The sequence below is a fragment of the Carcharhinus amblyrhynchos genome, chromosome 7 (assembly GCF_965287045.1).
Source record: "Carcharhinus amblyrhynchos chromosome 7, sCarAmb.v2.hapA, whole genome shotgun sequence".
Taxonomy (NCBI): Eukaryota; Metazoa; Chordata; class Chondrichthyes; order Carcharhiniformes; family Carcharhinidae; genus Carcharhinus; species Carcharhinus amblyrhynchos.
In genome coordinates, this window is record NC_137330.1 from 89,874,908 (window position 1) to 89,902,163 (window position 27,256).

Consider the following 27,256-nt stretch of genomic DNA (forward strand, 5'->3'; position numbering starts at 1 on the left):
TTTGGCAAGAATGCTTGTACGTTGTAAGGTTCTTGTCAATTTCTTGCTGTAAGTCAGAAAAACACATCTTTATTCCCCTATAATTTGATGTCTTGAAATATGATTTCTGGCCTATAATAAAAATGGGTGTGAGCTTTAAAAGCTTGTTAGGACATTTATTTATATAAATTTAGAAACACTGATAAATTATGTGCTGCAACTCAAATACATTTTGTATCCACTACAATATTAAGGCACTTAATTCTAGCCCATTCAACTGAAGTGTGCTGGACCTTTTTTTTTGTGGTACATTCCATGCAGTGTTATGGTATGTTTAATGTAGGCCTATCACCTTATAAGGAATACTTGGCTCCTAGAATGTATGTTGTAATGAATAACAAGTACAGGAGGTATTGTAAGTGGAGGGCCTGCTTGTTTTGGAAGAATTGAGGACAGAACAAATCATATCTGGTCATATACTCAGTTTATGACCATGAAACAAATACTGCTTTACAGTACCTATATCAGCACATGTGAACATCTAGGGTTAGATATCACTATTAAGGCAGGTAATTCGAGTTGGGAAATTTCCAGATGAGTTGTAGCCATGTGTTTGGAAAGACAATTCTTTGCAGGTGAAACAAATTAGTCCCTCTCACTCACTGCCTGAGTTGACGAGCTGTATTAGGCAGAGTTCTTTTTATTGGTGGTTGGTCTTCTGTTGGTTTTCAAACTGACTGGTTTCTGACTGGTTTTTGGAGTAATAAGATTTGTTATCAGGAGTCAGTTTTGATTATGTGATCACTTGATCATTACTTTTATTTTCCACACAAATGATTACTACGCAGTGGGGCATGAATGGTAGCAGTTCACACCTGCTTGTGAGCAATGCGTTTCCTCATACTTCTTTTTGTTAGGGTTTAAGCTCATAAACACTGAATCTGAGGGGTTATTGAATTTTGAGTTTTTGCCATATCCAGATGATGGGGCTGTATATTTCACAAATTATTTGATGTTTTGAGTGCACCCACAATTGTCCACCCACAGATATTTCCATTTTAATGAATTTCCAGGAGTAGGTTCAGGCATGGGTTCATCCTCATTTGTCCAAAAATCTCTCAAGGTCATCTGGCCTTTAGCAGTCACTTTTGTAGCACATTATCCACTTTTTATAAGAAAAGTTAATTTTAACAAGTCTATGTTGAATAATCTTCACATCTTGAAAGTTAGTAGTATGATACATCTTTACTGAGTGTGACACTTCATTTAGTGTTAAATGTTGAACTTTTTTAGTTCATAAGCCCATGAACAGGATCAGCCACATGAATACTATGGCTAAAAAGAATATGATAGAGGTTGGGAATTCTGTGGTGAATGACTCGGTTCCTGTCTCCCCAAAGCCTGTCCAAATCGACAAGGCACAAGTTATGAATGTGATAGAATACTTTACTGGATGAGTGCAGCTCCAATAATACTCCAGAAGCTCAACATCATTCAAGACAAAGCAGCCAGCTTGATTTGCATCCCAACCTGTGTTTGATCCTCTCAGTTGCTATTCAGTAAAGGAGGCACAAATTCTGTTTCTTCATAAAACGACCTTTATTTCTTTGATCCAACTCCACACACACAATTCTCCACCAACAAAACAGTACCATCTGTGGCCCCTTTATGTATCAGTAAATCTATTGAATAATTGACATCAAATTAGGACTTAATTGGAAGGCCTCTTAACCCATTCCTAACAACCACCACCTTAAACTTTCACTCCCTCCAACAACAATCCAACGTGGAACTAGTATGTAGAATTGATAAGATGCTTAAGGACACAATAAATAGGAGCAGGAATAGGGCATCTAGCCCTTCGAGCCTGCCCCACCATTCAATAAGATCATGGCTGATCTGAAGTGGATCAGTTCCACTATCCCACTTTCTCCCCATAACCCTTAATTCCCTTGTCTATCAAAAACCTATCTACCCGTGACTTAAATATATTTAGCGAGGTAGCTTCCACCACTTCAACGGGCAGAGAATTCCAAAGATTCACCACCCTTTGAGTGAAGAAGTTCCTCCTCAACTCTGATCTAAACTGCCCCCCCCCTTATCTTGAGGCTGTGCCCTCTAGTTCTGCTATCCTTTCTAAGCAGGAAGAATCTCTCTACCTCTACCCTATCCATCCCCTTCATTATCTTATACGTCTCTATAAGATCCCCCCTCATCCTTCTAAACTCCAATGAGTACAGACCCAGTCTATTTAGTTTCTCTTCATAGTCCAATACCCTCATCTCGGGTATCAGCCTAGTCAACCTCAGCCTAGTAGTGCTCTGCAGCATCTCATCAAGGCTTCCTTAACAGCACCTCCCAAAACCTGTGACTTCTACCACTGAGAAGGCCAAGGGCAGCAGTTGCATGGGAACATCATCACCTGCAAGCTACTCTCTGAAACCACTCATCATCCTCACTTGGAACTGATATTGCCAGTCCTTCACTATCGCTGGATTAAAATCCTGGAACTCCCTTCCTAAAGCTCTGTGGGTACATCTATATCACATCATTAGTGTGTAGTGGCTCACCACCACCTTCTTAAGGTCAATTAGTTGTGGGCAATGAATGCTGACCAAACCAGCAAAACCCACCTCCATGGGAGAATATATTAACAAATAGATTGACAAAGTACAAGAATGGGCTATTTTCAGTAGAAAATGTTCAGTAAAGACTGCACAGAAAATATTTAAAAGGTAACAATAAATGTTAAATATTTGAAATAAATATGTAAAATACTGGAAGTAATAGTTTGGTCAGCATTAGTAAGGAAGTGATTGAATTTAAAGGGCATACCCTGAAGCAGTACAAAATATGAGTCAAAGGAAATGACATTCTACCAACCTAATTTTTCACTGTGAAGCAAAAGAATGCAAACTCGTGCACCTTGACTCCAGCAATTTCATGCTTTTAACTATGCTTTTAGCAACAGTACAAGAAAAATCAGGATGTTGCACCACCATCAAGGGTGCTGTAAAAAGATTGTAAAAATAATAACAGATGATCAGGAATGAATTATTAAATTGTCAGTGTGCCTTGCTAATGTTGCGCTCCTGTTGTACACTCTTGGATGTATATTTTCTGAAGTACCTGGGATTGCACTAACATTTAAAACAGGCTTGTCCAGCAACTGACACATGGGTTGGGTAGTGGCCTTTGAAGCCAGTCAAAGTAGTCCTCAAGCCACTGTTCAAAATATCAGTCAGACAGGTATGTGAAGTTGAAGATCCTGCAAGGGGCTGCTCCTTCAATCATCGACCATTTACTGCTGATACACTCACCAGTGAAAACAGAGATTTTTGGGGGGGATAGGGAAGAGAGTCTCCCAGGGCCTTGGAGAAAGAGGCTGCAGGGTAAGGGGAGGCTTCAAGTGTTATGGGGGATGGAGAGGCTGCAGGGCATATTGGGAAGAGAGAGAGTGGTATCCAGAGGGAGGAAAGACTGTGGGGGCTGGTGCTGACTCACTAGCTGCAAGTCCTGACAAAGAAATGCCATGGATCCCCAGGGTCAGATGGAGGAAAAGGCCAGTGAATTTATGAGTGAGTGCATGCATGAGAGAATGAATGAATGAGCATGTAAGATATGGTGAGAGAGAGCATGTATGTGTCTTACTCACTAACAGATATTTACACCCATTATCACAGTGGGTGAGGGTGAGTGAGCACCCTGGGACTGCGAGAAAACTGGATGCACACACTTGTAACATCTCACAAGGGAGTGGTCATCCTCATTAATTACTTTTTTAAAAATTATCAATTTGTTGTTTTGGCATTGTTTATTTTTTTTCAGGAAGTTTTTTTCCTTTTCCTCATACTCAACCTTTCTTTGCAATTCATTAACTTCCCAAATTTGCTCATCAGTTGCTTGAGCGAAGAGCAAAATGGAAATATGATCCCCTGATGCAAAAAGGTTGGACAAGCCTGATTTAAAACAAAACCCTTCACCATCAAAACTGTCTTTGTCTTTATTTTACATTTGACAGTATTCTGTTTATTGCAGAATTCAGGAATTGAAAAAGCCTTCCTCTTTGATGTAGTCAGCAAAATCTACATTGCAACAGACAGTATTCCAGTAGACATGCAGACTTATGAACTCTGCTGTGACATGATAGATGTTGTATTTGACATATCCTGCATATACGGGTTAGTACCTGACTGAACTTGTTACAAAATGAAAGCAAAGAAAAAGGTGTAATTTACTACAGTGATTTTTCTGTTAATACTAGGAATGTTGATATTTGCTTTTTTATTACTATTTCTATTTATTTATTTTCACCTACCCTTTACATTGAAGATAGATCCTTTTCTCCAGACATTCCACCAATACCATTGTATCAACTGTCCACAAAGAGACATGTGAAAGAGCCTCATATTTTCCTTTCTAAATTTTTAATTTGTTTTTCAGGCAGTGTTTCATTTTGGCAACACTGTTGAATTCAGAAATGCAATTGGCATTAACCAACATCCTCTACCATGCTGTTCACTGTTCATTAATATGTCAGTGCATCTGTGCAAACCTTGTTGCTAAAGTCCAGCTCTGCTTGAGTTGCCAGTGTCGATACAATTTTCTTCCTCTTTTCTCCTCATCTCTAAATTCTGGTGTTAATTTAGTTAGTTTACTGATTCAGTTGGTTGTGTTTCGATTTACATGGGCAAGCATCAGTGAGAATTTCTCATGATATTATCACGGTGTCAAGGCAACGATCAATCATTCTTCAGTGCATAAAAACCAAAGCAAAAAGAACTGCAATTGCTGGTAACCTGAAATAAGAGCAGAAAATGCTAGAACTCAGCCAATCAGGCAGTAACTGTGGAGCTAGAAAGTTAACGTTTTGGGCCGACGACCATTAGCAGAATTCAATTAAAAAATTTGTGTCTTATTTAACTGTATCTAAAAATGTGCCTTTGTTTGCTTAATGTCTTGTTTTCACATCCTGTATTAGGATTCTGGATTATTGTTCCATAGTTTCTGAACTTCTAGTCCTGAATGAGATTGAGTTTTTGTTTTCTTTTTAACCATAAGCAAAGTGTGAAATGCAAGGACACCAGTAATGCACAACTTAACCATTTTATAGGCAGTAAATTGAAAAGCACAACTGTAGATCTTAGGCTTCAGTAAGTGGTTTTCTTGTTGTATGCTGAGGGAAAAGCCAGGAGAACCTGATGCAAAATCACCTCGTTCAAGCTTACCAAAACTGAGTCGCTCTTACCCACCAGGGTCAGTCTAGGTTTATGTTCATGTGTCCAATAGAAAGTTAAGATCTCAACTCAAATAGCAAATGGCAGGGATACAATGGGAGTGACTTTGAGCCTGCGCTAGCCATCACTGAGAATGGTGATATGGGCAGAAAGTTCAGACGGAATTGGAAAATGTGATTCTGTCCGGAGGGATCGTGATTTCCGATTTTCCACGCCAGGCTGACTGATGCTGGGTGAAAATTGCCAGATATCGGGGAGGCGATGACCTAGTGGTATTATCACTAGACTATTAAGCCAGAAACTTAGCTAATGTCCTGGGGAGCCGGGTTCGAATCCCGCCATGGCACATGGTGGAATTTGAATTCAATAAAAAATGTCTGGAATTAAGAATCTACTGATGACCCATGAAGCAATTGTCGATTGTCAGGAAAACCCTCCTGGTTCACGAATGTCATTTAAGGGAGGAAATCTGCCGTCCTTACCTTACCTGGCCTGACCTACATGTGACTCCCAATTCACAGCAATGTGGTTGACTCTCAACTGCTCTTGGGCAACTAGGGATAGACAGTAAATACTGGCCAGCCAGCGACTCCCATGTCCCATGAATGAATAAATAGAAACTCATAATTCATAGCTCTGGGATCCAGGGCTGTTCATGAATAAATTAAAAAGAACAATAGAACTGCTCCTCTGACAACTTCACTCTGTCTTCAATTCAGATTTGAGCATCAGTCACAGAATGTTAGCTACATATGTTGAAATATATGATTGCAGGACATTATCACTTTGTTCAGTTGTCACCAGAGATGCTACTAAACAGAGTGGTATTGTATTGATTCAGCACTTTGCTGGTATTAGTGTATTACTATGGTTTAGCAGGTATAAGCCATAGTCATATAATGTCCTCAGCTTACACGGCTGTAATATTAATTCTCTGTCGCTTAATGGGTCAGTCAGCCAGCCTGATTTGAATTCTGTGCATACTGTAATTGGCAAGGGAAACTCAAATAAACTATTAACAAAAATGCTTAATTTTGTTCCTAAAACTACCCAAGGAATGAGGTTGAAGTGTGGAAAAAAAACTGTCTCCTAACGGCATGGTGGCACTGTGGTTAGCACTGTTGCCTCACAGCGCCAGGGACCCAGGTTCAATTCTGGCCTCGGGTCACTGTCTGTGTTGAGTTTGCACTTTCTTTCCATGTTGGTATGAATTTCCTTCAGGTACTCCAGTTTCCTCCCACAGTCCAAAGTTGTGTGGGTTAGGTTGATTGGCCACGTTAAATTGACATTAATGTCAGGGGGATTAGCAGGGTAAATGAGAGTTATGAGAAGAAGGCCTGGGTGGGATTGTGATCTGTACAGATCAATGGGCCAAATGGCATCCTCCTGTACTGTAGGGATTCTATTCTATGAACTTTTTGGGATCTGAGTTTGAATCTCCACTTAAACATTTGGAAAGACCAGATCCTTTTTTCCAGCCCTGTCACAAACTCTATCTCCAAGCCACCAATTGTTTTACCTCCATTGCTACTGTCTCAGACTGATCCAGACACTCTCACTCTCAACATTCCCTTCAGGTAGATGAAGGCAGTGCAATTGATGTTGTCTACATGGACTTTAGCGAAGCCTTTGACAAGGTACCGTATGGCAGGTTGTTGCATAAAGTTAAATCTCACAGGATCCAGGGTGAGTTATCTAAATGGATACAAAATTGGCTTCTTTACTGAAGCCAGAGGGCGGTTATAGAAGGTTGTTTTTCAAACTGGAGGCCTGTGACCAGCGGAGTGCCTCAGGGATCAGTGCTGGGTTCACTGTTATTTGTCATTTATATTAATGATTTGGGTGAGAATATAGGAGGCATAGCAGGTAACACCAAGATTGGTGGCATAGTGGACAGTGAAGAAAGTTATCTCGGATTGCAATGGGATCTTGATCAATTAAGCCAGTGGACTGACGAATGGCAGATGGAGTTTAATTTAGACAAATGCGAGGTGATGCATTATGGTAGGTTGAAGCAGGGCAGGACTTACTCAGTTAATGTTAGGGCATTGGGGAAAGTTACAGAACAAAGAGATCTAGGGGTACATGTTCATAGCTCCTTGAAAGTGGAATCATAGATGGACAGAGAGTTGAAGTAGGCATTTGGCATACTTGGTTTCGTTGGTAAGAACACTGAATACGGGAGTTGGGATGTCTTGTTGAAGTTGTACAAGACATTGGTAAGGCCACAGTTGGAATACTGTGTACAGTTCAAGTCACCCTATTATAGGAAGGATATTATTAAACTAGAAAGAGTGCAGAAAAGATTTACTAGGGTGCTATCAGGACTTGATAGTTTGAGTTATAAGGAGAGGCTGGATAGACTAGGACATTTTTCTCTGGGGCATAGAGGTATGAGAGGGTGACCTTATAGAGGTCTATAAAATAATGAGGGGCGCAGATCAGGAAGATAGTGAATATCTTTTCCCTAAGGTAGGGGAGTCTAAAACTAGAGGGCATAGGTTTAAGGTGAGAGGGGAGAGACACAAAAGTGTCCAGAGGGGCAATTTTTTTCACACAGAGGATGGTGAGTGTCTGGAACAAAGTGCCAAAGGTAGCAGTAGAGGCGAGTACAATTTTGCCTTTTAAAAAGCGTTTAGATAGATACATTGGTAAGATGGGTAAAGAGGGATATGTGACAATTGCGGGCAATACAGGGTTTAAAAAAAAGGGCTGCATGGACAAGTTGGGCCGAAGGGCCTGTTCCATGATGTAAACCTCTATGACTCTATCCTGGGCAGTGCTTTGACCCCATAATCTTCTCCATGTCAAATTCAGTCTACTTCCACCTCCATTTCATTGCCTGTTCCTGCCTCAGCCCATCTACTGCTAAAACTTTCTGTAAACTTTCATTAGATCCAATTATTCAATGTTGTCTTGGTCGGTCTTTCATCTTCCATAATGTTGATGAGTTGAAAGTTTTTAATTTTCTCCCCTCTGTCTTTCATTTCTTTCTCATGGAAATATCTAGTGATGAAAATTGTAAGCAAAAATAAATCGACTTGAGGGCAAAGAGATTTTTAATTTAAATTTTGTATTTGTGTTAGCATTTACTGCAGAATTTTCATCTCCTCTGTCGGCTGCTACTATTGTCTTGTGTACTTGGCTGGCTATGTGTGCTGATGATGACACACCCGAATTGGAACAATGTTCTCCTCTATGATTGCACTTCCTACTTTGATGAGGATTAATAATTAGGAACATAGGGTGGGATTTCATGGCCTCGCTAGGGCGAGACCGGAAATTCCTGCCTGAGGTCAATGGAGATTTCCGTTGTCAGACCCTTTGCATGCACTGATTTTGTGGCAGGCAAGGGTGGTAGAATTCTAATCATAGGATCAGCAGTAAACCATTCATTCTCTTGAAATTGATCCGTGACTCAGTTAGATCATGGCTGATCTGTACTCCAGACGCATGTATCAAGCTTTGAGCTCTGTCGCTTGCTACCCTTATGAATAAAAATCAGTGAACCCAATGAAATTGCCAATGAACCGGAACAGCCGACAGAGAGATCCGTGGTGCAGCAACCGAAGAGGAAAGAGTCAAATTGAACCCCTCCGAAAGGCTGTTGCCCTCGACTCGACGTGTATGCCCAAGCTGTTGGGAAACGCGTCAATGCCAGATTCATTATCCACACTCAAGACAGCCCCGAACATCACCCAAGCACAACGCAATACCATCTGAGCTGTCAAGACCAACAGCAACGTTGTTATCAAACCAGCAGACAAAGGAGGGGCCACTGTCATACTGAACAGAATAGATGACTGCAAAGAAGTGTACCAATAACTGAACAATCAAGAACATTACAGACCAAAGAACACACCTGCCAACTCAACAGACTGATCAAGACCTTTGATCTGGACCTTCAGAGCACCCTCTGTGCTCTCATCCCACGTAACCCCCGTGTTGGAGATCTCTGCTGCCTCCTGAAGATACACAAGGCCAACATACCCAGCTATCCCATCGTATCACACAATGGGACCCTATGTGAGAACCCCTCTGGCTACGTCAAGGCCATCACAAAACCAACCGTACAAAGAACCCCCAGCTTCTGTTGCGATACTATGGACTTTTTACAGAAACTCAGCACCCATGGAACAGTTGAACCAGGAAAACTCCTCGTCACAGTGGACGCCTCAGCACTTTACACCACCATCCCCCATGATGACGACATTGCTGCAACTACTTCAGTCCTCAACACCAACAATTGCCAATCTCCGGATGCAATTCTACAACTCATCCTCTTTTATCCTGGGCCACAACGTCTTTCCCTTCAACAACCAGTTCTTCATCCAGACATAGGGAACAGCCATGGGGATCATATTCGCACCTCAATATGCCAACATCTCCATGCACAAGTTCGAACAAGACCTCTTCACTGTATAAGAACCAGCATTATACACCAGGTACATCAATGACATTTTCTTCCTTTGGATTCACAGCAAAGAATCACTAAAAGAACTACATGATGACATTAAGTTCCATCCGACCATCAGACTCACCATGGACTACTTTCCAGAATTGGTTGCATTCTTGGACACATGGATCTCCAACAAGGACTGTCACCTCAGCACTTCACTGCACTGCAAGCCCACAGATAATCTCACGATGCTCCACTTCTCCAGCATCTACCCTAAACATGTTAAGGAAGCCATTCCTGACATACAGGCCCTCCAATTACACAGAATCTGCTCAGATAAGGAGGAACACAACAGACACCTACAAACACTGAAAGGCGTCCTCATAAGAACAGGATATGGCACTTTACTCATTGATTTGGGCTTGCAGAATCCTACTAAGTGTCCTGGCTTTAATCTGTCATTATTCCGCTCTCCATGCACATTGTCTGTACCTGTAAAGACTTGATTACCTGTAAAGACTTGCATTTCAACCATTATCTTGCAATTGAGTATGTGTCTATATATGCCCTGTTTATGAACCCAACTCTCCAGTCACCTGATGAAGGAACAGTGCTCTGAAAGCTCACGCTATCAAATAAACCTGTTAGACTTTAACCTGGTGTTGTGAGACTTCTTACTGTGCTCACCCCAGTCCAATGCCGGCATCTCCACATGATGAATAAAAGTCGGTCTATCTCAGTCTTAATTTTTTTCTTCACCCGGCATCCACAACATTTTGGGGGAGAGTACTAGATTTCCACTGGCATCTATGTCAACAGTACTTCCTACTTTTGCTCCTGAATGGCCTAAAGTTGTGTTGCACCCATGTTCTGGATTCCCCCACAGAAAGAAAGTAGTGCATTTTTGTTAGAATCATATTTATCATATTAAGCGCCTGATAAATCACCCCCTCAATCATCTAAACCTTGAGGATTACAGGCCAAGTTTATGCAGCCTATTCTCAATTTAAGCCTTTAAGCCCTAGTGGTATCCTCATGAATCTGCTTTGCTCATCTTCCCAAAGCCAAAATATCCTTCCAAGGTGCAATATCCAGATAAATTCCTTGTATCAGTTTATATTTCTCCAAGTTCCCTGTGTCCCTGATGAGATTCCAGAACTTCCCTCTGTTAAGCTAACAGGTCTGTAGTTTATTCTCTCCCCTTTCCTTCCTAAATAATGGAATGAAATTTGCAATTTCCCAATCCAAAGCCACAACTCCTGAATCTAGAGAGCTTTGGAACATTGTGACTAGCACATCTGCAATTTTAGCTAACTACATTTCTTCAGAAGTTGCAAAAGACTGTACAAACTCCAAAGTGTCAGTTTAAAAATTGCTATGTTACATGTATAAGCAGATTATTTCCCCCTCTCCTTAGTATTTAAACATTTCTCCTATTCCTTATAATTGTCAAGGACAATCTGCAGTCATACAGTCAGATGGCCTACAGTCTTCTGCCTTCACTGTTGTAAATTGACGATGGCTGTCCTGAAGAGTTCTATTCTCTCCCATCCTACCACTGGAATGAGCCTGGCCACCTCTCAGTACTTCCCACAGTGACACAGCTGTGCGGAAGATGCGGATCCAAATCCATGTATTGCCAATCCATTACTTTGGCATATAAGTTGCACTGTACCAAAGCACTCCTAGTTATATCTGGCACAGAACATACTGTCTACATAGCTTCTTGAGTAACTCATTGTTAACCATTAGTGTTCATTAATCATTAGCATTCTGTTAATAGTATATAATGATATTTAACATTGAAAAGGTAAAAGAATTAACTAATATTTGCACGAGTTTGATTACTTTCAAAGCTTTAAAATTTACTTTTAAAAAATCTTGAATTCAATTCCCAGTTTGGTCTCACATTCTATCCAGCTAACAGCAGGGACTTTAAAGAAGGGAGACAAAGCCATCAAGAACCTCTTAAAGCTCTATTGAAACAAGTCTTGTTGGGCTAATATCCTCTTGTCCAATGGCTCAGTGGATGGATGCATTGTGTGGTGTATTGTGCTGCAATTAAAGATCAGGAAAGTTTCTGTTTTGATTGTCAAGTGTACTGAATTAGCGGATTGCACTCCAGAGTAGGGCCACTGCAAATGGTTATCAAACTAGAAAAAGGGGACATCATCTGAGATAACAGCTCCTGTGACTTCTGTTAGAAAATGTAAGAATGGAGATGAAGGAAGCATAGGATTGGATTCAGTTTTGCGTTTTCCCCTCATTCCTCAGTCAGAAGCTTGAGGGAAAGGGAATGCATGCCCACTTGCAAATTAACAAAGCAAATTGGTGGAGTTGGCTGAATGAATTGGCCCTGCTTTTCTAAGGGAAGTGGAAGTGATAAACGCCTTCTGTAATTTAAAATGCCACCTCAGATGTTAATGTAACTGTGCTCTACTTTTACAGGCTTCGGGAATTTGGTGGAGGAAGTACATATGACAAAGAATCTGTGGCAATCATAAAACTGAACAACACAACAGTTCTATATCTAAAAGAGGTGACAAAATTCCTTGGTTTAGTATGTTTTCTTCGGGAAGAAAGCTTTGAGCGCAAAGGTAATTTGTTCTGTTCCAGATATAGCTAGAAGTGTTTTGGGCAGCTCCACTTACTGCCATTTTTACCATAAAATTGATTATGATCATAAAAATGTCTAGTTACCACAAGACTTAAAACCTTAAAAGTATTTTAAAAAAACATGGAATTAGGAATCCATAGAGTCCCTACAGTGCAGAAGGAAGCCATTTGGTCCATCGAATCTGCACCAACTCTCCAAAAGAACGTCTTATCCAGGCCCAATCCCAGCTCTATCTCTAGCATTTACCATGGCTAGTCTACCCAACCTACACATTTTTGGACACTAAGGGGCAATTTAGCATGGCTAATCCACCTAACCTGCACATCTTTGGATTGCACATCTTTCGGAAGGCCCCACTAATATCTTTGTGGGGAACCTGAGGATGGACAATAAATAAAGACACAGTAATGTTGTTCACAGCTTCAAAATTTAAAACAATTCCTTTACTTGTTTAATTTTATGAGTTCTGCAAGATATCTTGCTGATCCAACAATATATGTCTTTAGTTGCCTTCCCCAGATGATAGCCACACGTAAACCTTTGCGACGATTCAAAAATGTGATCATTTCACCCATAACCTCTATCAACTTGCAACCAGATATTTATCCTGCACATTCCTGAAGTAATTACTTAAGATATTGTGCATTTTATTGGATGTCTGTACTACATATCTGTGATGCTGGTGGATGGGAACAGAACTAAACTGTCCTGTTTGAGGCATGTTTTACTTTGGTCCTTGTTCTATCCCCTTAGTCCAAGTTAAATATTCATCCATCGAGGAAACAGACTTGCCAGGGTTGCTAAGCCTGAACAATTGACCTTGGCTTCACATTGAAACCACAAACTATTGAGGGCACGAACGTGAATGTACGTTTTTATATAATTCTGGATGCGATTGTTGTCTTACTAGATTGCATTTTCTTTTCTGTTTTTACACTGTAGGTTTGATAGACTACAATTTTCATTGTTTCCGCAAAGCCATTCATGAGATTTTTGAAGTTCGCACGACCGTACTTAAGTGCCGCAAACAGCACAGAGGTCTACAAAGAAGCAAACTGGGAACTCCCAATGGCACACTTGGACCTTAGTCATAATAATTGCTATGTTCATGGTGTTTCTGCTAGCGTGTTCATGATGCTAAGTAGCTATACTATGATAACAATGCACTGATATGCATGAGGATAACGCTCAGGATACTGATAGAGAAATTGCTTTAAAACAAGCACTTTGTAAAAGGTATATTTTTCTTTCGCAGATGTCAAAAATTTGTATTTATGTTAAGTAACTTTTATGTGTTACAAGGCCTCTTCCTGCTGAAATTGTAGCAGTTTGGTTCAAAGCAAACTAATCCAGTTTAATATGCTATAGCTCATGTCCATAAAACATGGATTGATAATTTCAGAGAATGTCAGGTTTCCAAAATTTTAATCTCCTTCTGGTGTCCCTAACTCTAGAGATACCATACTTTGTTTTCATCCCGTTTTCCTGTCCCAAATGGGTTCACTGGTACCTCAGATACCAGCAGGGCAGCAACCATGAAGGCTTTTACAGAGGTAAACATAGCCATCCAGTTTGTTTTCTTGTCCATCGCAGAGTAACATGTCAGGAGACAGTCATTGCCACTTTAAATGACAGGAAATTACTTATTTCTTTGCAGAAGCTCAACTGAACCGCACTTCTTATGTTAACAATATGAGATGTTACTGAGGTAGCAGTCATTGTCTCAATCCTGCCTGACAACTTATGTGAGTGGCTGTTCTTCATGGGAGGCAAGAGGTAAGGCCTTGAGGTGTAGCAGGCAAGTGCATCTACAGGAACACAACCAAGCTTGATACTGTCCTTGCGGGATATTCACAGATGTAGTCTTTCAGGAGTTGCTGATTACTAGCTGGGTGGGAATACATCTTGTAATCAAGGGGATAAGTCAGGAAAATGGAGTTGAGGATGGTCATATCAGATCAGTCATGACTTCATTGAATGGCAGAGCAGACTTGATAGGCCAAATGGCTTACTTCTGTTCCTATGTCTTTACATTTGCCTATTGCAGGTGTGTTGAGATTCGCTGGGATTTAACCAAATATCTTGGCCTGCACATTCTCATTCCGTTCTGGGCAGTACACATTCCAACTGTGGCAGTGAGAGAATAAAGAGTTGCTTCTTCTTCAAAGCTGTTAGCTTGGAACCACTCCAAACTAATTGTATTGCAGGTTTGTATTTAGCCTTGAGATTCCTGAGTACAAGTTGAATTGTGACTCTCAGTAGATATCATGTAACAGGCTACCTCTGCTTAACTCTCCCTGCATTGGATTGTAAGGATGATTGCTTAGAGGTGAATACTTCATAAGGTAATGGGGCTCCAATACCCTGTTTTTTTTATAAACTGAAACCAAAGAAAATTCTGTTAAACAAAGCAGAAGTCCAGTCCTTGTTGAGTGCCTAGCATTGATTTGTGACAATGCGCTTTGCCATCTGACTCAAATTGCACAGTAAACAATGTATTGTGTAAATTATGTAGCTGGCTATTATCTTTTGTTCTGGCTGAGGAAGTAAAATAATATGCTGAATTTTAAAAAAAACAGGCTTGTGTGGCTCTAACAAGAACATAATTTACTTCTAAAATGCAGAAAATATTTTGCACAGACACAATCATCACAAAATGATACAGGAGCAGGACTTATTGCATTTTTCAATAAATAGGTAAAATGTCAGTTTAATGTGAGAGAATTCCAACTTGGGATACAATGAAACTAAAATACTTAATTAAACTGTACTTCCAGTGTCTAGTGGCACAAGGTAGATGAAGCACGTGCACATGTACGTTTTCATGGTTAGTTAACTAAAGCACCAAATTAGGGAGGTGGTTATTAAATGTTTTGATTGAGGCTCCCCTATATATTTTCATGGTGCTGGATCGCTTGTCAAACACATACTAATGGATTTTTATTCTGAAAAAAGCGAAAATGCTGGAAAATCTTAGCAGGTCTGGCAGCAGACAGAAAAGAGTTGACGTTTCGAGTCCAGATGACCCTTTTGTCCTGACGGATGCTCTCAGAACTGCTGAGATTTTCCAGCATTTTCTCTTTTGGCTCCTTGGTCTAAGTCTGCTCGGTTCCTTTTAACTGGGGAAAGAGGGTGTTGGATCAAAGTGATGTCAGCACTGCCATATGGGTCACTCATTGTGACTGTCAACCTTGATTTCGCATTTACAGAATGTTTTATGAGGGTGTGCGGAATGCAACGCCGTAAACCGGAATGATGTTGAGCACTGGCCATATCCCATCATCACTAATCCCAATCTCATCCCATTCTGCTCACCATCCCCTGCTTCCTGTTCGCTTCTTATTGGAGTAAAGATGGGGAGGTGGGCGGGGCGGCCGGCGCCGGATCCACCAGGTTATTGCCACGTCACAATGGCTCAAAAGTCCGCTCGGCTCCAGACCTGAGAGCATGCGCGAGCATGGGGGCGGTGCGGAGAGCTACGGGGCGGGGCAGCGCCGAAGCGTCAGCCAGTCCGATCTCTGAGGGATTTGCGGCGGCGGCGGCGGCGGAGGAGAGAGAGAGAGAGAGAGAGGCAGAGAGGATGCGCGCGTGCGTCACGCAGCAGCGTCCGCGAGCGCAGGGGGGAGGACGTCAGAGTGTGTGTGACGCTGCAGTGTCCGCGAGCTGGAGCCGGTGAAGCGGCCGTGGCGCCGAGAAGATGGAGGGTCAGTACAACCTGAGGAACCCGGGTGAGTGCGTTCATCAATAGCGGAAAACCCCCCTCACCTCCCACCCCCGTGTCCGAATCCAGTGCCGATCCTGGTGTGCATACCCTGGGCCCGGCTCTCTCCTGCTCTCAAGGCTGGTCCGATTTCCCCCCCTCCAGCTGTGCGTGTGGCTGTTTTTGTAATCTGTGCAGTCTGACCAGAGGCTAGCGGCTTTCTTCATTTACTGCCCTGGTAATAAAGGTCCGAGTTAGGCCTCACTCCCCGGGGGTGCCTCCGGAATCAGTTTGCTGCTGTTCGCTGACCCGGGCAATGCCTCCTCTCGGCTGAGTGAAACATTGGTCTTTAACTTTTCTTGGGTGGGGTTACGGGTTTTTTTTCCTGCTCGTTTACAGACTTTCTTTAGCTTTGGAAAGATCAACACTCAGTTGTTTCAATATTACCTCCACCTGTGTCTTCGGCTTGTCTCACATCTCATCCTGGAGGAATAGAAACGAGAGTAGGCCATTCAACCCGTTGAGCCTGCTCTGCCATTTAGTATGTTCATGGCTGATCAGACTTTAATGCCGTTTACATGCACTTTCTCTATAATCCTGTATGTTCTTCATCAGAAATCTGTCAATCTCTCCCTTAAACATACTCAATGACCTGAGATCCCACAGCCCTCTGAAGTGAGAATTCCAAAGATTTACATCCTGCTGTGTAAAGTAGTTTCTTGTAACTAAACATTGGGAAGACTAAAGCCTTGTTCCTTGAAACCACTTCCTATCCCTAATGTTGCCCTCAATGATAACTGTCAGGTTAAAGTTTACAGTACTCATTCCATTCAACTGTAAGCTGAAATTCTGAGCCCATATATCATCCATTGCAAAAAAAATGTTTGTACCTCTGCCACTTAAACCTTAATCTGTGCCTTTATCTCCAGACTGAATTGGGAGCTCAGATCAAACTGAAGGTCTTTGACCTGCATGTTAACACACCTGGAATGTTAACATGCAACACGGTAGCAACAGCAGTTAGCATTGCTGCAGCACAGTGCCAGAGACCTGAGTTTGATTTCTGGCTTTGGTCACTGTCTGTGTGGAGTTTGCATGCTCTGTGTGGGTTTCCTCAAGGTACTCCGGTTTCCTCCCAAGTTCTGAAAGATATGCTGGTTAGGTGCATTGACCTGAACAGGTGCCGGACTGTGGCGACTGGGGGAATTTCACAGCAACTTCATTGCAGTAAGCCTTACTTATGCCTAATAATTTAACTTTGCAAATATTCTTTGACTTGCTGAGTGCTTTCAACAATTTTTATTGAGTCACGTTCCCAGCACTGTTTTACTGTTCTGTTTTATTTCAGTTTTGTTCTGACTGACATTTTATCCTTCATCTTCTGTCAATATCTGCATTCAAAATTCTGTTACTTATTAGCCCTGTTCTTGTCAGTTTTAAAATTCTTATCCATCTGTTAGCTTTCCATGGATATCTCAGATTTTCACGTGAACCACGCTAAGTATCCAAAACAAATCAATTTATTAACTACTGACTTGATGGTGAATGGAGTGTGCTAGGTACCAGGTGGGGGTGCAGTGTAGTATTCTCTCTGAAAAGGAGTGGCACAATTCTTTGACTTTTACCTGTAACTGTAAAGAGCAATTGGGGATGAGCAACAAATGCTGGTCTTGCCAATGACATCCAAATTCCATGAAAGCATTTAAAAAAAAATCCTGTAATAAAACCTGAGAAATGGAATGTGTGAATGTTAGTGGAAGCTTTATATTGCTCTTTGTGGGTGTTTTCCTTATGCTGCCAATTAGATGGAAAACAAGAACCACATTAGGATCTGAAATGTTATTTGGTCACTCTTCAATTAAAGTTTTGAAAAGAATTCAAGTGGAATGAGTGCTGTTTCTTATTAGATTTGAGCATCAATTAATAAACTTGAAGAAACTGCACAGTTAATTATTCATTTTGGGTGCTAACAGTCAGTATCAGTCTTGATGGCCATTGGAAAGTGGGTGCTAGAATACTGACTGGCCTTGGGAACTAGCTTTTGAATACCCAAGGATTGGATTTATAAGATGATGAATCCATTGCCAAGAAGAACAATAAGGAGGAAAAGAAAGCAGAAATTAATATTTTTTTCAAACTTAAATAACTTAACCTTTAATATAGCATCATTAAGGGAACCCTCATGCATTTTATGTGGGTATTTATTGTTCTCTAGTAAGTTGTAATTCTGTTCATATGAAGGCTGGATTGTCGCTAAGGTCAGAAATAGTTTTTGAGCAAAAAACAGTTAACATTTCCGGTCTAAGACTGTCCATCAGAATTATTTCTGATGAAAGATCACAGACCTGAAACTTGAATTTTGTTTATCTCTCCACAGATGCTGCTTGATCTAAGTATTTACAGCATTTTCTCTAGACAACAAAAGTGTCATTTGTGAATTTGCATGTTCTCAATTTAAATTGTGATGCAGTCTGATCGTAAATTAGATTTGTATTTACTGCTCAAAGTTAAACTTTTAGAAACTAATTTACTGCATGATTACTGAGTACATTTAACTGAATGAGTTCATTTTCATTAATTAGTTTGCTTTTGTACAAGACCCTTTTCGTTTTGTTTGAAAAATGTGAACTTCTTGCAGCTTTACTCATAAGTTATAAATACAGGGACATTATACCATGTAATTTTTTTTGAAGTGACAAAACCCTTGTTGAAGTGAATGCATAAGTTCTTTAAGGGTGCTGATTGGAGTTCTGGAGTTTGTGTAACAGGCCAACTCAAATGAATTTAAGAAGTGCTGTGTCCAAGTACTTAAAGCTAAAGCAGACAGCAATTTAAGTTGTTTTACGACTTTGCAAAAGTGGTGGGTGCAGGTGTCAAAATGTAAATTATTTAAGTCATTTGATCAGAAAAAAACTTGGCTTTGTTTGTATCTTGCTGTTCCAGTTTGCAGTACTTCTAATAGTTACAACTGTTGAGTCAGGGCTGTGACTAAATTTGCCCTGGTTAAGATAAATTTGGCAAGTAAAGTGAAAAAAGGAAGTGTGCTACAGCTCGTGTTATAACAAGTCTTTCAATATATTGGAGAGTTGCTCATTGCATCTAACCTGTTTTATTGATTATAATTGCTTGCAGTTGATGGGCTTTCATTTTGATTTTTAACAACAAATGACTGTCTAAAGAATTAAAGAATAATGAATAAAGCCTGAGGGAAGCGGGCAGCTACATTTCCATTGAGAAGCTTTTAACGATGTATGAAAACATCGCAAACCCAAGTAGTCTGCAACATTTACTAATAATGAGAAACAATTGACTTTGTCACTTTCCCAAAAAGCTGAGTATTTACTAATTTATAAATAAGGTTTGTAATATACAAATACAAAAAATGATTTGCAAGATTATTGAATTTTAAAAACAATACTGTTTTTGAAGTGTCCAGTTACTTTAGGTTGGCTTCATGCCCCACCCCTGTGTTGCAGTTTTGAAAAGTACTGACAGACTCTGGGAGCTTGAACGGAGTTCAGAAACTGGATTCTCAGCTTGGAATCAAAGTAGACCCGAGGAAATCCCCATAATTACCAACACTCGATAGCATCAGATTGACGTAATGACAGAATTTATGCATATAGTCTATGAAACTCAGATTATTGAACTTTTGGCACAAGAGTTCCCACTTTGCTACTTTCTTGGCTTCATTCAAATGACTGGAACGATTCAGTATTTTACAGTAAAGTATACTTTGAATTACCAGGATTGTTTTTACAAAAATTCTGATGGACGGTCTTAGGACAGAAATGTTAACTTTTTTTGCTCAAAACTATTTCTGAACTTAGCTCTACAGGTGCAATATTTTTAAAAATTGGACTGAAGTACCCTGGGTTAATCTAAACGCATCAACCGTAGGAATACCCTGGTTTGACTGAGGGGAAATACTGTCTCAATAGATTTGCTAATATTCTTTGGAAATGCAAGTATATATCATGCAAGAGTATCTGAATTAGTTTTTTAAAATGACCAACTTTATCGAAAGACTTGGTGTGTTTCATTGTGAGCGGATGGCTTGAATGCCTTCTTACCTGTGGTCTGACCTTGTTTCACAGGCAGTGTCTGGTATAAGAACAGATCTGCTAGCCTATGACATCTGCCATTTTCTGACTTGTATAGCAACAGATATTATGAGGGAAAGGAGTAGTGTTGTTGCTATTACTGTATTTTTTTAAGAACTTGTTGCATTGAGTTTTGTCAGGGCACGGTCACATTTCTAGCTCTGACAGAATAACCTGTTAAAATAAATCATGAATAAATAGAAAGGTGAGGGGAGAAAACAGTGCCCATCAGAAATAATATTTAGCTAAAAGCTTCTTAATAATAGTAATCAGCTAATCTTTGAACCTGGGTACCTTTTAATATAGTATTACAATTTTTGTTGCAGTGCATGAGGTGAAAATTGGCCCGCCGAATTAATGAATAGTTCACTTGAGCTGCCACTAAATTGGGGTTTAAAAATAACTTGAGCAATACTACTATGACTTGTTTAGGAAGTGTCCCAGGTGGTGTGGTTAACATGAGATAATGATGTGTTATGAGAGGTCTCTGGCTAACTATAGCTGGAGCAGTGCAGCCACATGATATACAGCCAACCAAGAAACGAAACCATCTAAATAAGAATTAGCTTTATCCTATAAAGAATAATATCCTGTTGCTCCCGGTTTCACGTTTTTGTGAAGTAATAATGTAAAGGGGATTTTCACAGTAACTTCATTGTGTTAATATAAGCCTACTTGTGACTAAAATAAACTTTACTTGTAATTTCAGTAATAATGGCTGCAGTTTGCATCAAAGTTCATTTTCATTGCCCTTCAATTACATTCCTGACAGACTATAAGATGTGTACAGATGAGGCTGTTGCATCCTGAAAGAGCCTGTATGTCCTCTGTATCCAAGTTTTTGCTCTACCAAGAAGTCTGTCACTTTTTTTGTGCAACTTCTTGCATTAATGCTAAAATTTCCTTTCATTATTTTAACTTGTCACTGCCTCCTTATGTATCCATTTACCACAATTTAGTTGAAAATGTTCCAGTAACCAAGTTCGACCATCTGTTAGGCAATGCTTTAAAAGGCTGAAGACAATGGCCAGAATTCTCCAGTATTGCACCAACCAGTGATAACGGAGAATTTACCACTTGGAGAATACTGGTTGTGGGCAAGGTTGGAGGATTCCAGCCAGTGTTTCTCAAATCTTTGCTCAACTGATTTGATTTATTATTATCATGTGTATTAGCATACAGTAAAAAGTATTGTTTCTTGCACAATATACAGACAAAGCATACGGTACATAGAGCAGGAGAGAGTGCAGAATGTAGTGTTACAGTCATAGCTAGGGTGTAGAGAAAGATCAACTTAATCCAAAGTAGGTTCATTCAAAAATCTGATGGCAGCAGGGAAGAAGCCGTTTTTGAGTCGGTTGGTTCGTGACCTCGGACTCTCTTTTTCCCGACAGAGGAAGAGGGAAGAGGATATACCTGGGATGCATGGGGTTCTTGATTTATGTTGGCAGTTTTTCCGCAGCAGCAGAGTCAATGGATGGGAGGCTGGTTTGCGGAATGGGTTGGACTTCATTCACACCTTTTGTAGTTTCTTGTGGTTTTGTACAGAGCAGGAGCAATACCAAGCTGTGATACAACCAGAAAGAATACTTTCAGTGGTGCACGAGAGAGTTGTAGTGGACATGTCAAATTTCCTTAGTCTCCTGTGGTCACGTTGGTTTTTGCGATCTTGTCTTGATACCTACATTTTCCTCAAATATATAATTTATTCATAAATTGGTACAATATAAAATATTTTAACTTGAAAATTACAGAAAGTGTCACAAAACCCTACTAGTCTCCATACAGTGTTCCACTTACCAGTGCCATGCATGCATATCCTCTGTTGTGCACAATGTGATCTGGTCAGTGCACAGTTCAGTTTAACTATGACTATTTTACCCATATGTTTGTGTTCTATTTGCTTTGTTCCTAAAATTAAGCATATTTAATAATGCTAATAATCTCACTCTTCAACTTTGTTTTTTTATCAAAAACATTCTTGAGTATGTGCATTGTTTCTTTTAAGTGTTTAGAACAGATAGAATTAGCATTTATGATGTTTTCATGGCCCCAGGCTATCCTAAAGAGCTCAATACCCTATGAAGTTGTTTTAAACTGCAGTCACTCCTATTATAGGAAATATGATGGCCAGTTTACACATCCACAAATACCAATGGAAGTAATGGCCCTCTGTTTTCTGATCTTTGAGGAAGTATAAATATTTGTCAGGAGCATTCCTCTGCTCTCCTTAGAATGGGGCTCTTGACGCCATCCAGGATGCAAAAGACCTCAATTTAACCTTGCATTTGAAACATGTCATCTCCAGTGTTGAGCAGTCCTCACTGTACTGAGGCATCAGTCTAGATTATGACAAAGTTCTAATGAAGGTTCATCCTGACTCAATGTTGGCTCTGTTCTTTCTGCACAGGTGCTGTCACACCAGCTGAGATTTTTCAGCATTATCTGTTTTGTTTCAGATTCCAGCATCCGCGGTATTTTGCTTTTATTCTAGATTGTGTCAATTCCCCATCTGTTATCTCCACTTGAATAGTTCCTATGAAATATTAAAATTCTGATTAGTACTTTGGAGCAGGCCTCTGCTACTTTACAGAGGTTTGCCTGAATACAATGAGTGATCATAACGAAGTGGAAACATTGATGCGGAAAGTAGTTCACGTTACATAAATGTCTGCAAAGCATTGTCTAACTTGTTTATACTTTTCAGTAGCATTCAAAATAGGAGAAAGTGCCCTTTAATTGCTTGATAGGGCAGACGCAACACGGTTTCATTAAAGGGAAGTCGTGTCTGACAAATTTACTGGAGTTCTATGAGGATGTGTCTAGGGCAGTGGATAGAGGAGAGCCGGTGGATGTGGTCTTTCTGGATTTTCAGAAGGCGTTTGACAAGGTACCTCACAAGAGGTTATTGCAGAAGGTCAGGGGACATGGAGTTGGGGTAGGGTGTTAGCGTGGATAGAGGATTGGTTGTCAAATAGGAGGCAGAGAGTGGGGGTCAATGGGTGCTATTCGGATTGGCGGATGGTGACTAGTGGTGTGCCCCAGGGGTCGGTGCTGGGGCCTCAGCTATTTACCATTTATATAGATGATCTGGAGGAGGGAACCGAGTGCAGGGTGTCGAAATTTGCTGATGACACCAAGATTGGGGGAACGGCAAATTGTGCGGAGGGTGTGGAGAGTCTGCAGAAGGATCTAGATAGGCTGGGCGAATGGGCCAGGAAATGGCAAATGGAATTTAATGTTGGCAAGTGTGAGGTGGTCCACTTTGGTAGGAAGAATGGTAGGAAGGACTATTACTTACGTGGCGAAAAACTGCAGCAGGCGACGGTGCAGAGGGACCTCGGGGTCCTTGTGCATGAATCGCAAAAACCCAGCTTGCAGGTGCAGCAGGTGGTCAGGAAGGCGAATGGGATGCTGGCCTTCATAGCGAGGGGGATTGAATATAAAAGTAGGGAGGTCTTGCTGCAGCTGTATAGGGCATTGGTGAGGCTGCAGCTGGAGTACTGTGTGCAGTTTTGGGCGCCGCACCTGCGCAAGGATATTTTGGCCCTGGAGGGAGTGCAGAGGAGGTTTACTAGGCTGATACCGGAGTTGAGGGGATTGAGCTATGAGGAGAGGCTGAATAAACTAGGCTTGTACTCGTTAGAGTTTAGAAGAATGAGGGGAGATCTCATTGAGACGTATAAGATGATGAATGGGATGGATAGGATAGAGGTGGAGAGACTCTTCCCGCTCAAAAAAGACAGTAGGACTAGGGGGCACAGCCTCAAGATAAAGGGGAGGCGGTTTAGAACGGAGTTGAGGAGGAACTTCTTCACTCAAAGGGTGGTGAATCTCTGGAATTCTCTGCCCGTTGAAGTGGTGGAGGCTGCCTCGCTAAATATTTTTAAGAAGCGGGTTGATGGGTTTTTGATAAGAGAAGGGATTAAGGGTTATGGGGAGAGGGCGGGAAAGTGGAACTGAGCCACGACAGATCAGCCATGATCTTATTGAATGGCGGGGCAGGCTCGAAGGGCTAGATGGCCTACTCCTGCTCCTATTTCTTATGTTCTTATGTTTTTAATCATGGTGTTTTGAAGATTTAGTATAGCTATGAAATAAGGACTTCTCCACTAGGGGGAATTGTTCTGTTGCTCATTTTTTTCTTCACTGATGTTTTAAGCTTTGCCTGGGAGAGAAAATATTGACACTTCAGAGGGAACCTGGTTGTTAGTGAACTGAATTTTCTGCTACAGGTTTTTATAACTCCAGATTTTTTAAATTCTAGTTTTTAAAATATTTTAGTTGGTGAAATGGTGGGTGCATACCTGGATCATCTTAGTTTGAGCTTTTTTCCTATCGTGGTTGAAATTATTAATTCAGACATAGCAAACATATAAAAACAAAGTACTGAGGATGCTGGAATCTGACATTAAAACAGCTAATGCTGGGAAAACACAGCAGGTCTGGCAACATTTGTGAGGAAAGAAGCAGAGTAAATGTTTTGAGTATATATGATTCTTCAGAAGTATTTCTGGTAGTCCCTCTTCATAGATACTACCAGAACCTCTGAGTTTAGCCAGTGTTTTCTATTTTTAACCTGATATGAAACTTGGTTCCATTTCCAGTGGCTTCTTCAAAGCTGCCTTTACCACAATGTTTTTCTTCCCCACAAATGATAGTCACTTGGCCTGGGTGTCTGGATTATTGGTCCATGGTCTGGGGACACAGGTTCAAATCCCATCATGGCAACAGATGGAATTTGGATTCAGTTAATAAATCTGTGATTAAAAGCTAGTTTCCACATTGACCATGAAATTATTGTTGATTTGTAAAAACCTATCTAGTTCATTAATGCCCTTTAGCAGAGGAAACCTGACACCCTTACCTGGTCTGATCTACACGTGACTCTAGACCCACAGTAATGTGGTTGACTTTTAACCCTCTGAAATGGCCAGGAAAGCCCAGTTGAAGGACAGTTGGCCTCATCAGCCCACATTGCATGAAAGAAAGGAAACTTTCAGCAACATTGTGCAATTTTAGCCAATACAAGTGATAGCATTGGCACAGCTGTTTGAAAGTGTAATGTGATATTGACAAAATACTTGTTTAGTCTGCAATTTGGTATCCAGTGCGTTTTTGATTTTTTTGCGAAGCTGTTATGTTGAGATGTCCACTCCATAGCCTGGGAGGAACAATAGATTATGTGCTACCCTGGGCAGCACTCAAGTCCCTACTGAGAGAATTATTAAATACTTTTATTTTTCTGTTTGTTTTCATATCACAAATCTTTACCTGAATCTTTTGGAAAAATATTTACCTAGCTAACATTGCACAATCCTTATAAAATGGAAAAAGTAAACTTTTTACTTTTATTTGCAACATAAGCCAAATCTTGTATCAGACCCAAGTTGAAATTACTAAAATCTTTGCTTAAAATTTGCACTGAATGTTTTAAAAGGACAGTGGCAATGAATGATACAATTTAGCGTTTGCCATCATCAATTATTCCACTGAAACTGATAGCAATTTCGGAAGTTCTCACATGCACAGAATAACATGGAAATCCGGAAGTTGATACCAATGAATCTATAACACATAAGAACAGAAATGGGCAATTCGGCCCATCAAATCTGCCCTGCCATTTAATGAGATCACGACTGATTCAACATGATAATCCTCAACTTCACTTTCCCACCGTATCCCCATAATCTTTGATTCCCTTACTGATTAAAAATCTGCCTATCTCAACCTTGAATGTAGTTAATGATCCAGCTTCTACGGCCCTTTATGGTAAAGAATTCCACATAATCACTGCCCTTGGAGAAGAAATTCCTCCTCGTCTATGTCTTGAATGGGCGACTCCTTACTCTGAGGTTATGCCCTCTGGTGCTAGACTTTCCCACAAGGGGAAATAATCCCTCAGCACCTACCCCCTCAAACCTCCCTGAGAATCCTAAGTGTCTCAATAAGGTACAGGCATAACCTGCTCAACCATGCCTCAAGTCTCTTCGTACCAAGATACCTAATGAACCTTCTCTGGACTGCTTCCAATGCCAGAGTATATATCAGATAAGGGGAACAAAACTGTTAGTATTTTCACAGTACTCCAGGTTCAGTCCTTGTATAGTTTTAGCTTCCCAGACTTCCCTGTTTTTTTGTACATTCCATTCCCTTTTAAATAAAAGCTAACATTTGCCTTCCTTATTACTGACTGAACTTGCATGATCTCCAGAGAAAACCCTCACCATGAAACACTGTTCTGGGCTAGAAAAAGAAACGAAAGGAAATAGATCCTTGAGAGTTAAAAATCAACTTGGACTGGTAAATTCCAATCTGATGCTGAAGTTTGAAATTTATATTTTTATTTTTATAGCTGTCAAACGTTTAATGAAAGAAGCGCAAGAACTGAAGGATCCAACAGAACAATACCATGCACAGCCTTTGGAGGTAAGGTTAAAAATAATTTCAAGATGAAACACGCAATTGTTTTTTTTTGGAGTGTATATTTTTGCTGATGGAGTGGAGAAATTAAAACCCTTTGTATTTCTGCAGGTATCCTTTTTCACCAGTCCTCAATACTGCTCCCTAAGTTTTTAACATGCATTTTCATGTTTTCTGTCTTCCATCCCACACCCTTGGCAGAATCTTGTGCCCGTCTACTATATTTAATCAGTGGCTAAAAATCAACTTGGCCTGGTGGGGACTCCAGGAAGAGCCCTGTTGTTAAAGGGCCTCATCCTGTTACTCCCTTCACTCTTCTCTTTCATCCCCCCACCCTGCATTCAACTTATCTCCGTTATATGTCAAACCAGCTTGAATGATCCTTGAACACGAATTCCATTTCAGCTGCTTTCCTATTGAAGACTATGCTGGCTAGAACAAACATCAGCCGTGAATGATTTCAGGCTATAACCATGCTATTTAGTCTTAGTGCTCTGGATAGCATATCCAGCATACAGGGTGCTCTGGAGTAAGCATGTTGTCTGTGATCAGAGCGTAAAAAGGAACAGGAGTAAGCCTTTCAGCATTTTGAGCCTGCTGTACCAGTCAGAATCAACCAAGTTATAAGAGAGAAGTTGGATTTATGGTAAGATTCTGACTATGCCATATAATATGTTACTTTTGTAGCAAACAACATTTATAAATGTAAGGAAGAGGATAGATTATTCCTCCTGTTTCTATAGTCTTAATATTACTCTTGCATTGTTTACATTTATATACAATAACTTATATTCTGTG

General features: G+C 40.6%; 2 protein-coding genes across 5 annotated transcripts in view; both read left to right on the top strand.

Annotated features, from left to right (window-relative positions):
* LOC145345118 (ras-related GTP-binding protein D-like) overlaps positions 1–13,324 on the top strand; it is a 37,542-nt gene extending 24,218 nt beyond the window's left edge. For both annotated transcript variants that reach the window (XM_080192762.1, XM_080192763.1), the window contains exons 5-7: positions 4,018–4,160; positions 12,064–12,212; positions 13,175–13,324. In XM_080192762.1, the coding sequence (XP_080048888.1) occupies positions 4,018–4,160; positions 12,064–12,212; positions 13,175–13,320 (438 nt within the window). In that variant the 3' untranslated portion in view covers positions 13,321–13,324. The remainder of the gene's footprint in view (positions 1–4,017; positions 4,161–12,063; positions 12,213–13,174) is intronic.
* A 1,031-nt stretch (positions 13,325–14,355) lies between these two features.
* The window catches only part of ube2j1 (ubiquitin-conjugating enzyme E2, J1), a 33,725-nt gene continuing 20,824 nt past the window's right edge, over positions 14,356–27,256 (top strand). For 2 of the 3 annotated variants that reach the window (XM_080192764.1, XM_080192766.1), the window contains exons 1-2: positions 15,833–15,960; positions 26,391–26,464. In XM_080192764.1, coding sequence (XP_080048890.1) covers positions 15,930–15,960; positions 26,391–26,464 — 105 coding nt within the window. In that variant the 5' untranslated portion in view covers positions 15,833–15,929. Of the gene's footprint in view, positions 14,440–15,832; positions 15,961–26,390; positions 26,465–27,256 lie in introns of those variants that run through there. The other variant, XM_080192767.1, reaches the window with a different exon arrangement.